Source organism: Adiantum capillus-veneris, chromosome 27, assembly GCF_014529385.1.
Source record: "Adiantum capillus-veneris isolate H3 chromosome 27, ASM1452938v2, whole genome shotgun sequence".
Taxonomy (NCBI): domain Eukaryota; kingdom Viridiplantae; phylum Streptophyta; class Polypodiopsida; order Polypodiales; family Pteridaceae; genus Adiantum; species Adiantum capillus-veneris.
The window spans coordinates 16,666,433-16,678,507 of NC_140957.1; the positions used below are offsets into that span (position 1 = coordinate 16,666,433).

The 12,075-nt window shown below is 46.5% G+C and overlaps 1 protein-coding gene across 3 annotated transcripts in view; it reads left to right on the forward strand.

Annotated features, from left to right (window-relative positions):
• LOC147421563 (putative phospholipid-transporting ATPase 4) overlaps positions 1 to 11,518 on the forward strand; it is an 87,685-nt gene extending 76,167 nt beyond the window's left edge. Inside the window, exons 8-12 of one of the 3 annotated variants that reach the window (XM_086503792.1) lie at positions 9,726 to 9,851; positions 10,072 to 10,170; positions 10,252 to 10,443; positions 10,597 to 10,883; positions 11,006 to 11,253. In XM_086503792.1, coding sequence (XP_086359918.1) covers positions 9,726 to 9,851; positions 10,072 to 10,170; positions 10,252 to 10,443; positions 10,597 to 10,883; positions 11,006 to 11,108 — 807 coding nt within the window. In that variant the 3' untranslated portion in view covers positions 11,109 to 11,253. Of the gene's footprint in view, positions 1 to 9,725; positions 9,852 to 10,071; positions 10,171 to 10,251; positions 10,444 to 10,596 lie in introns of all 3 variants that reach the window. The other 2 variants (XM_086503790.1, XM_086503791.1) reach the window with 2 other exon arrangements.
• Positions 11,519 to 12,075: the final 557 nt, after the last annotated feature.

The window sequence follows — 12,075 nt, forward strand, 5'->3', positions numbered from 1 at the left end:
ACCTTCCCTAAGTAAAAGAAACCTTCAGCACAGTCCAGAGCACTCATCTTGAGCAAAGTTCATCATTCATTCCACTGCACCTTACAAAATCACAAGTCACAAGAGATCCAGCATCGGTCGCTGGCGGATCTCATCGATCTCCTCCATGGAAGCAGTCTGACGGGGCGTTGTGCATGTTGGGCCAAACTGATCCGAAACCTCTGATGTAGCCTCCGTCAATGCTGTGTAGTCCTCCGCAGTTGTGGGTGTCTCGATCTCCCCAGCTCAGTTGCTCGATCGATCAGTGTGCCTCTGGTGTGAGGCGACAAGATTTGCTGTGGTTGTAGCTCCTCAAGGTGTCCAGTGTTTGCTCTAAAGAAGTCTGTGATGTGTCTTTGAGATTGGCTAGCCTCTCCTCTCATCTGGCTCTCTTTGTGTCTACGTAGCTCGAGCAGAAACAAACCCAGGCATCTCTGATCCTTGTACCTCATGACTCTGGAGAGTGGTTCAAAGCCCCCTCTGAGCAAGCAGTGGAAGTGGCCTCGAATCTCGTAGTAGACGGGGCAGTGGTATGTGTAGTGTAACTCTATCTCAGGCTCCATGTCACACAGGGTGCATGTCTTGGCCTCTGCTGGCACTCTGCTTTATCTCCCTGTCTCGATCCGTAGCTAGTGTGAAGATGATCGTATCTGGCTAATAGCACACTATATCCCATGAGACAAGTGGGTGTCCATGTATCCGGGCCTCGTCACAAAACTGTCTGCCGTAAGCTGGAGAAGATGCTCTCTGTAGAAAGCCATCTTCGTGCCCAGCTCCTGTGCTGGTTGTACCCATGTCCTCCTGGTGTCTAGCTGAATAAGGTCCTAGCGGATGAGCCTGGTGGTCTCGGACTGTGTAAGAGTCAGAGAGGGTGCATCCAGTGAGTACTGGAAGGGGGGCAATCTGTCTATACTGAATTCATGTGCGTGGAACCATGACGTCATCTCCCCATACCAACATGCTCTGTCTCCTTGCCTGGCTAATTGTTGAGAGGACTCAAGTGCAAGGTGGGCGTATCTGTCTCTGGGAAGTTCCCACAAGCGGTGTATGAAGGAAATAGATCTGGTGAGCACCTCAACTACTAGTGGGGGGGCAGCTAGATCTACTCGGATAATGGCACGTGGTACTGAAGCCTTGGCTCTAATGAGCCGCGAGACCATGGAGATCAGAGGCTTCTCCATGTCCCCCCATCCATCAGTACGACATGTTCGCCCGTGATGATCCAATGAAGGCCCCATATCTCAGCTCCATAGAGCAATGCAGAAGCCACCAAAGTGTCAAAGAGCCAGAGCTTCGTCCGAGGCTCCTGAAACTGAACCTGTGAACACATCCTCCCTAGTCTCACCAATGCCGAATGGGCTCTAGTCAATCTACTCTGTGCTGCTCTCCTCAAAGAAAATGGTGGTCCACTAAAAACCACTCCAAGGTAAGTGTAAGCATCTGTATATTCCACTGTCTCCTGGCCATATGTGAATGCGAGCGCTGACCTCACGATCCACTGTGGGGTGGTATTAAATACCATGACCTTGGTTTTACTCTCATGGGCAAACCTATGCAAAGCGTCCAAGTGACGTTGCATCCCCTCCGGAGAGTCGGAGATCAACACAATATCATCAGCATATAATAATAGCGAAATCCATGTCCCTGCCAACGGTGCACCTCTATTACCATCTCTCTCAATGTAGTCAGAAACCTCATCCACATACATATCAAATAGAGTAGGAGAGAGCGGGCATCCCTGCTTCACCCCAATAGTGGAGTGAACCGGTGTAGATAGACCCTCTGGGGTGCGTACATGCCCTACTACTAATCTGTACACTGCCATGATCCCCCAAATGAGCTCTGTGGGTATTCCCATCTCTTGTAATCTGCGCATCAATCTAGGACTGGGTACTGTGTCAAATGCTTTGCGGAAGTCCACAAAGCTCCAATAGATCAGCCTCCCATGGGATTTGCCCTCCTCGATGATGGCCCTAAGTGTCAAGATATGGTAAAGAGTAGAAAAACCTCTCTTGAACCCTGCATGCACAACAACACGCATTCCCTCCCTCTCTGCCCATCTACTCAGCTGCTGCTCAAGAATGGATGCGTACAACTGTGCCAATGTGTGTCCAATTATGATAGTGCGATAATTTCGAGTCTCCATAGGGTCTCTTGACTTGAAGATAGGTACGATCGTAGATAGGCTCCAAGTATCAGGCAAGCCCTCATGGCACGGTTAAACATAATTGCTAGAAGCTCCGCTAGTAGATCTATGGCATGCATGAAATGCTCAGCCACTAAGCCATCATGATCATATGCTCTCCCAGTCCTCATCCTGTCAATGGCCTTCACCATCTGAGCAATGAAAAAAGCACATGTGTGTGGGCATGGATCGGGGGGGTCGAGAAGGGGCTGCTGTCCACAACTCGGTGATGTGGCTGCCCAGTACACACACACTCTCTGGCAAGGACCCCCCTAGCAGAAATGATGAAGTGGCTGTCCGAATTGGGGACCATGCTGAACTGCTGACGTGGCATAGCAGACCCGCAAAGTTCGGAAAAGTCCGTACTGCTGCTGACATGGCATCCCGTAAAATCTGGCGCAGATCATGGGGGTTCGTACTGCAGATGTGGCAGCGTTTTACGGCAGCTTTTTAGCTACGCAAATCAGCCTGCTTTTTTTGGCTATGCAAATTGAGAGAGAGAAAGAGAGAGAAGCTCTTTTGCTCTATGTTTTTAAAGCTTTTGATGTTGAAGCTTTTTGGCTCTGCTTTTGGCATCCCTTGTAAACTCTTTAAATACGTGGGTAGGCCTCCCACTCTGCAGAGCATCTGGACATAGAGTCTAAGAGTGAGAGCCTCCCATTCGTTTGTACTTTGCAACAGATTAATACAAAAAGAAATACCGAAAGGGGCGCCAGTCTTTGGGGCCAACATATCTAGGCACGAAACTCTGCCGGGCCAGTGTCGAATCAATTGTGAACTGTGAATTGTTTTGAAGTGATTTATTGTGGTGTCGCGGTAGATTCTCGACCTGGAGTGTCCAAGTCTGTTACAGTGATATCAGAGCACGGCCAATTTCTCTTTTACGGGAAATCCGATCCTTTTTACGCGGCACTTATGGCTTCAGGTAGAGATCAATCGACTTCCTCTGCATCCGGCGATGCGGGAAGAGATCACAACGAAGATTCACGCGAGGAGTACGGCCCTCCTCGGCCTACTCAGGCGGAGCTCGAAGAGATGGAGCGTCGACGATTGACCAGTGATGCTTAATTTTGCAAAGTTTTGGAGAGCAATATGGGAGAATATAGGGACAAGCCTTGACTACGCGTCCTTGTTTCATCCTCAAACAGATTGATGATCGAAGGTAGTTAACTTGGTGGTTTTGGACTTGTTGAAGGCTTATATCTCTAATGATAAAACTTAGTGGGAGAAGTACTTGCTTCTAGTGGAATTTGCATACAATAACATAATTCACCCGTCTACAAGAAAGGTGCCATTTGAGGTCGTCAAGGGTGTCAGAAAGTCTCCACCGATTCTAAGCACCAAGGACAAGATGTTTGAAGCAGATCAGTTGAAACCGGCCCGTAGGGCGGTAGGCATTGGCTTTCACCCGAAATTCTTTACTTTAGACACACACACAGAGCACTTTGCAAAGAGAACCTGCGACGAGAATTAACACTTAATCACACACACGGCTCGGAAGCTAGAATGCTCCGAGTAGACGCCGACAACCTGTAGGCCCCAAAATTGGCGCCCCTTTCGGTATTTCTTTATTCTTTAGGAGGGTAAAGTACAAAGAAGAGTCCTGGGAATCCTTTGACTGTATCCCACTAGATACCGCCTGTTTTGGCCAAATTTCGGCAGCATAACAGCCCCAAAACTTGCGCGAAACCAATTCCCCTGCTAGAACTCGCTTCTACTGGCATATACCCTCTGATTCCTGTCCAAAAACAGTAAATTCAGCACACTATATTTACTGGTTTTTGCCCTGTTTTCAGCCCCAAACAGTCCCCTAACTGTCCTCTGCCAGTGGGGCACGGTTCCCAATGGTCCTGGCGTCCATATGGCTGAAAAACAGTGAATTTACAGCGCATACACAGCGCTGATTTTGCACCTGTACGGTGAGGTTATGACCCTCACCAGTGCCTGCTTTGGAGCAGCAGTTAGCTACCCCTGTTCCTGCTCAAGGAGGCTCTTGCCTCAGCACAAAAGCATGAACCCACACAACTGTACATCAGTCAAATGAGTAGCCCTCTTGTGGGGCATCACATAACTGCACGTAGGGGAGAGAGAGAGCAGTGTGTAGTGTGCAGGGCATCACTCCTAGCACCACACTGTACATGAGAGGGAAAGGAAGCACTCCATAGCTCTTAACCTGTGACAAATGCTGAAAGAAGGCCTCTCCCAGCTTAAAAATCAGCGCCCATTTTTCTGCAAGAGGAAAGTTCACGAAAATGTGACACTTGGCGCATTTTCAAGCATTTTCCCGTTTCGGGTTTGCCGCTTAAAAATATCTTGACCGGTTGCCCAGATGACTTCGCGGCAGAGTTATAAAATGTTCCCCTAGTCATACCGGAGGTAATGACGCGAACACATTTCACGGCCCAAAATAGCAGTTCCCTAAATTTTAGGAGATGCTTCCGTTGGGCTCCCACTGGTCTTCTGACCATCTATCCTCATTGGAGCCGTATCCAAAAGTGCAATGTGGCCCAACTGTCGGATACTTTTTGTTGGTAGTCCCACCTTGACTTTACGCCTTAATTGAGTTCACTTCCTAGTATCCACCAACTTGCTAAGTGCGACGGGGGGACCTATATGATCTTGCTCTGAGCCTAGACATCCTCTTACCATACGAATTCCAGTGCCGACCACTTCCCGTCTGCAGGTGAATCTACCGTTCACATTGGCCATACAATGTCCGACCGTTTGCTACTTCAAAAAGAGGGTCTCAAAACAAATAAAATAAACCCCATTGGAAAGAAACCAACAACCAAGGTTAGCAGTTGCCACATCTCTGTGACATGGTTAATAACTGCCACGTCCTCGTGACATCAGTATACACATGATCTGGACACTACTTTTGCCACCAAGTAGGATGATCAACGTGAGTCGCAGGTGAAGGAAAAAGATTGAGTGCTACTTTGGTTTGAGAAAGCACGTCTACGAAAGCGGAAGTGTAAGGAGAGGCTTTTTCCAAAGCTTAGTATGCGATACCATGGGCCCTTCTAGGTACAAGAAAAGATAAATGATGCATCCTTCTAATTGATGTTACCAGATATTTGGAAGATTCATGATGCATTCCATGTGAGTCTCTCGAGACCTTTCAAAGGTGAAGTGACAGGGAGCAAGACGAGCATCTAGAAGTGGAAGAGACAGAAGATGTAAGCAGAGATAGGGCCTCTCTTTCCGGCAGATTAGCTCGGGAGCAATTGTAGAGAGAGGACGCTTGGGCATTGTATTGTTGAGAAGCAATAATACAGAAATACCGGAAGGGACGTAATTTTACGTATTTGGGGCTAGTGCATCTGGAAGCGGAACTCCAATGCTTGGTGTTGACTCTCTCTCTCTCTCTCTCTCTCTCTCTCTCTCTATTCAAGTTCAATTCAGTCGTTTGTAGTTTTCTCATGTTGTTGTGCGCATTTTGGACACCCTGTTTCTTTGTAAATGTGTACATATGGACATGACGTCGTGTGTCAAAAGGGTGTATGGGCTTTCTTTTTGTGGAATTTTTATCTTGCTTTAGCAAGCACATGTACATGCAGCGCAAGCCGTTAGTGTAGTGCAAGTTGTCAGGACACTGTAAGTGCTGTTAGTGAGTTTTTTGAAGTATCACTTGTATAAATCTAAAACTCTTGTACAAACATAAAAAAGTTCAGCCAAATATCAGATTTTTGCACGTCTTGGGTCGTTGTGGCTTCTTCATGCTTTTTGATGCATTTTTTTGCCCTCAACTAGCCTTCTCTATGTAGTTGTGGCATGGCAGCCTGCTTTTCGCTGCAATTTTGCATGTAGTAGTGCATGGATTCAAAATTCGATGTCTTCAGAACTTCTGTTTTAGAAATTGCAGAGGCTTCCCTTTTGGAGCCCACCAACAATTTGGTGTAGAAAGTAAGTTGTGAATGCTTACATGTTTTGTGGCAATTAGACATTGTGAAATTGTGGTTTTGAAGAATTGATTGGTGAAGGGGGAAGCTCTTTTCCTGAAGTGCTAGGGCATGTGCTTCCTAGTTCTTACCTTTGAATTGTGGTGTTGTGGTAGTTCTTTTGATACGGGTTGTGGCACTGAATTTGTTTCTTGAGCGCTATTGGGAGACATTGCTATACAGGTGCCCCTTGCTCTTGTTTTTCCAACAACGTGTTGCTGTAGATCTTCGACTTGGAGTGTCCAAGTTTATTTCAGTTGCCAAGGAGTCCTTTTGGTGGGTTTCTTTCCGTTAGCATCTTTGTCAAAGTTAATTGGGACTTTTCACCATCCTGGATCTTGGGTGCTTCTGTTCGTTCTTTGTCATAGGTTGTCCTCAGTCTCGACATCCTTGTCATGGAGACTTCTTCGCCTGTTTTGAGTGTCACTTCGGTTGCCCCCTCACCATCAATCTGGCGCGTTTCTGTTATCCCTGAGGATTTGGCTTTAATGGCGGACATCGTTCGCTCTCTCCAGGGGTGCACCGTCATTGGCTGAATGATTGGATAGTCCCCTCCTCACTCCACCATCCAGAGAACTTTTCTAGTGCACGCTTTTGGTTGTATCCGGCCGGATTTTGGAGCTGTCTTCTGGGAAGAGGCTACTTCATGGTTCATTTGTCTGATACCCGGAGGATGGAGACATTACGACAGCGCTCTGCATTAGTCTTGGGCGCTCGTATGGTGGTCCTCACTCCATGGTATCTAGGTCTCAGTACTCCGTCTCGTTGGGCGTCCTATGTTATCTTTCTACCTTTTATGGGGGCGAAGTCTTGGACAAGTGTCTTTGTTCGATAGCATACTCATGACGCCGTTCGCTCCTTGCTCGGTTGTCCCAGAGGACCTTTCCTGCACTTTTTCTTGACTGCATAGGTGTTATCAATTGGTTAGATGAGTTGGAGTGCGTTTGCTCAGCGGGGAGTCGCTGGCTCTTAGCGGTGTGTGGTCATGGTTTATTGGTCCCTAGTCGTGCTATGTGGTTTCTTTGCTTGGGAGCATGGTTGTATTTGCTCCTACAGATGCCCGTGCATGTCTCGTATTTTGGTAGCAGTTAGTAGATGTATTGCCTGTTGTGGGATACATGGATTGTTAGGGGAGACTTCAACAATATTGAGTCACATGCAGACTTTCAGGCAGTTACATCTCTTCTTACTGGCATTTCCCGAGAAGAGCATGATGCAGGGGATAGATTTCTTTGCGATCTCGGCAGTGGATGCTTGGCATATGCATATGCCTTCATTTAACCCCCCCCCCCCCCCCCCCCCCCCCCCCCCCCCCCCCCCAAACCAGATTCTTTGCATTTCTCTTGGATTTTAGAGACCAGAGTGGGCGTCGTTTGGAGAGATTGAATAGGTTTATGTTGGCATACTTGGCAGCGATGCGAGGAGGTGAGCTTGCCATTTTAGCAGGGACAATTGTTTTAAAATTATGCCTCTATTTCACTGTGCATTACTATACAGACTTTCTCGGCTCCTCACCGTGGCTCTTGTATCCCTGATAGTGCTCTCTGTTGACCTAGAGCTGTAAGAGCACCTACTCTCCCTATGGAGTGCTCCTTGGGAGCTTACATGCAGTCGTGTTGACCACATGGATTCTTGCATTAATTTGTCCACTATAGCAATGTAGGGCAGCTATCCGTTTGTGCAGGGATCATTTGCAAAGACAAGAGCATGGGTATCACATCGCTTTGGCTTCTATCCGTTGCATGTTCGAGGAGTTCTTGTCGGCGGATGTTTTTTCAATAAGAGAACAGCAGGCCATACAAGAACTTTTGCATATACAATAGATAAGATCCAAGTTTGTCCATCGTGCCTCATTTTCTACATGGATTGCTAAGGCAGATGGGGCAAACAAGGATTCTTTCCTTTATATCAGGAGAGAGCTCTTTGTTACAGAGTTCTACTCACAGTTGGTCACTGCTCGCCATAGCGGACATGCTTGGTGCCAGAGAGGAGATTCACTATGCCTTGAGTCACTTCACAGATGAGCAGTTCGTTGTTGGCCCCTTTTATAGTCGGAGAGAGGCATGATGCTCTTTTAGGTATTGTTGCTGCTGTCTGGGGTGATGGCCTCACTAGGCAGTTTTTCCTTGACTATTGGGATGTCTTGCACTTGCCTCTTCTTCAGGGTTTCCAGCCTTCCTCACATACCTTGGGACTCATTATGCTCATACCGAGGGAGGAGATCACACACTGCTTTGTCAGTGGCGTCCCATTACCCTCCCTCTCTTCTATGTATAAGATTTTCTCTCGTATCTCAAGTGATCGATTCCAGCATTTCTTGCCAGATTTGATAGTGAGCCCATTAGGGTTCCTGGGGATTCTACTGTACCTTCATGTAGTTCTGACAAAGACGATGTTCCTTCTGTTGTGCCTATGACACAGTATGAGGAGAGTTTTCCCCCGCTTGGATCATAGAAGAATGTATATGTTACAAGATCTCAGAGATTTGAAACCAAAAATGGCCTTGGTCAATCATTGTCTATTTTATGGACAGTTTTGGGATCACACCTCTTTAGTGATCGGCTTTGTTCGTTTGTCTTGTGGCTGTGTCCTTGTGGCTGCGATGCTCTCTTAGAGCCCTATAAGAATTTCTCATGGGGAAAAAAAGAGGGGGGAAATACTTCCGCCAAACTCTTCTAGGGCTCTGAGGGCATCGCAGAGCTTTTATCAGGCAGTAGGCTCGCACTTCAATCTTCTTCAGTATGGATCCGGGGCACATTACGTGGCCCTATGCACCTCTCCCATGGTTCATTTTACATCCTGTACATTCCACTGTGATGTACAGATAGCTCTTGCACATTGGATTTTCTCACAGAGTGTACTTCCTCTGCGTGATGCGGGCTCACACAATCATCCTTAGAAATCTACTTGTACTCCACAGCTCCTCTTTCCCTCAGAAAAAAGAGAGGAGAACACCCCTTCACCTCACTTCATAAGATGTTGTGGGCATGCGTGAGAGAAGCGGGTGAATGTGCATACATGTGTGTCAGGTGGATATGTCTGTGTGAAGCCCAATCAAGGTCCCTGGTTTCTCCCACAAGCAGGCCCCCTGATTCTTGCCACAAGCAGACCCTGCCAGCTGCATGAGGAACAGAGCAGTGATACAGAAGGGTGAGTGTGAGCGAGCGTAGGAGCAGCAGCAGCGAACTTGCTATTCTCCCGATAGTGTAATACTCTTCAAAGACTTCATGTGGGTTTGACTTTCTTTAGTTGAATTGATTTGAAGAGTGTATACTATTAGATAGGCATCAAGCCAAGAGAAATGCCTAGCACAACAATTAAGACATCTTTTGGTTTTCGTGTTTCTTTCATGCCCAATTGAATGAAAATGAGGACTATGGGGAGTATTTGAGTTTCTCTTTGAGGCATGTTGGGGGGATAACTTACTGTCTACAAAATGATACACAATTGAAATAAGTAGTGCATGGTTTCGTTAGTCTCTTGTGGTTGTGATTCTCTAAAATCTGTGTGAGAGAGACCAAGCCTTGATATAGTTGTCAGCCGAGACATGAGAACAGCTCTTTAATTGGATCTTGTGACAGGTGACCAAGCTTGTCAAGAACAAGACGGGTGACATCACACTTGGTATTGGGGATGGTGCAAATGATGTGGGTATGATACAAGAAGCCCATGTTGGTGTTGGAATCAGCGGAGTGGAGGGTATGCAGGTAAGCTTTATAAACCTACATACTTCAGACATCTGTACTTGGATGGATTGTCAGAATGGTCCAGAGCTGTTACATCTGGGATGATATTTGTCTACAGGATTTACTGCTAGGGTCTTTTCCAGTAGTCTCTTCCTAGGTTCCCCTTTTGGTGTTGGTTTCTTGATTTCTGCTCCTGTGTTGTTGATTTTTTCCTCTCTGAAACATGATCTGTTTAAATCAGGCAACGATGGCAAGTGATTTTTCTATAGCGCAGTTTCGGTTTTTGGAGCGTTTACTGCTTGTACATGGCAGTTGGTGTTACAAACGGATTGCTCATATGGTACCTGGCAGTTGTGTGCTATATGGGAACCAGTTATCTGATATAGTAGTAATTTAAAACTGTGTATTGGCTGTTTTGCAGATCTGCTATTTCTTCTACAAAAACATACACTTTGGCTTTACCTTATTCTATTTTGAGGCCCATGCAGCCTTTTCAGGACAAGCAGCTTACAATGACTGGTACATGGCCCTTTTCAACGTGTTCTTCACCTCTCTTCCGGTGATATCATTGGGTGTGCTTGACCAGGATATCTCTTCCCGTCTCAAGCTACAGGTGAGAGTGCGAAGCTCTTAAAATGATTGTGGAGCTATTACTGTTGATATGTGGCTAGTTGGTGTATGTGCTTAATGCTTAATATGCGTGCAAAGTGTGTCTTGCGTACGGCGTGCGGCCACAAGTGAGCTAACCTTTGTGGTACATTTGCAGTTCCCACATCTGTATCAACAGGGAATAAAGAACCTACATTTTGGTTGGGGGCAGATTCTGGGATGGTTGGCAAATGGAGTGGCTAGTTCTTTAGTGGTCTTTTTCTTCACGCTAAACATTCTGAAGCGACAGGCCTTTCGGAAAGGGGGCCAAGTATCTGGCCTGGAGGTCTTAGGAGCAACATTATACTCGTGCATTGTGTGGACAGTCAATTGTCAGCTTGCGCTTGTGACCAAGTATTTCACATGGATTCAACACGCCTGTATATGGGGAAGCATCCTACTTTGGTATGTGTTTTTGGTGGTATATGGCTACATTACTCCTACGATCTCTACGACTGCATACCAAGTTTTCATAGAGGCATGTGGCCCGGCACCATTGTATTGGCTGACTGTGCTCTTAGTCACAGGGGCAGCCCTTGTACCGTCTTTCGTGTACATATCGTTCCAGAACACTTTCTGCCCTATAGACGATCAGATAATACAGGAATTCTCCAAAATGCAGAAGGATAAGGACCAGTCTTGGCTTGAAAAGGCCATGCAAAACAAGACATTCAGAGTGACAGTCGGAATAACGGCCAGACTTAGGCATCTTGGGCGAGGTAAGAAGGTGCGCCAAAGGAGACAAAATCCGTATGCAGGCTCCCGAGACGAATTTGGTCCAATGAGGGAAAATAAGCTGGACCCATGAAATTAAAATTTAGCTAACAGAGCATTGTACTCTGATGTATCATATTGCAGTCCCTAGCCTTTGGCAGTGTAAATTAATTTTTGCCTGTGAGTATCCAAGCATGGAATTAGCATGTTCATGTAAGGCATGTTCATGTAAGTTTTGGGACACACAGGCTGTCCTTGGTCATTCATTTGTAAGATGATATTTTGGGTATTGTGATCCATGATTTAAATGATTGATTTGGAGCCAATTTTCCAGACTTCTAAGTTTCAGAATTAATGGTGCGATCGGGTTTAAATTTTTCCCTTTACCTTTGACGTTGATCAGCGCTGAGCCATTGTGAGCTTGCAGGTCTTTTTTTGAAACGATCTCTAGTCAGTGTGTTAGTGGCACTTTTTGAGTCCAAGGGTAGTGATGCATGGCACATGCTGTTCATGGGCTTGTTGTAGAGTGAGATGAGAAAGACATCAAGCTCCTTCGCAATTGCCCTTCTGCATGTGCTCATAGATCTCTCTCTCTCTCTCTCTCTCTCTCTCTCTCTCTCATATGTGCGAGACCTATGGGAACACACTAAAGATGGCAGCATGGAATTGTAATGGGTCACTTCGTCTTGATGTAGGGGCATTTGAGGACAGCTTTACGGGGAGAGGCATCGTCTTTTACTCAAAGACACATGAGACACCGGGACAACTTATGCCACATGTGACTGGGTATAGGTGGGACGAATAAAGACGAGATGAAAGGGTAGAGGACTCGGAGGAGTTGGAGTTCTTTTCAGGGAGAAGTTTGTAGTAGGGCTACAGTGTC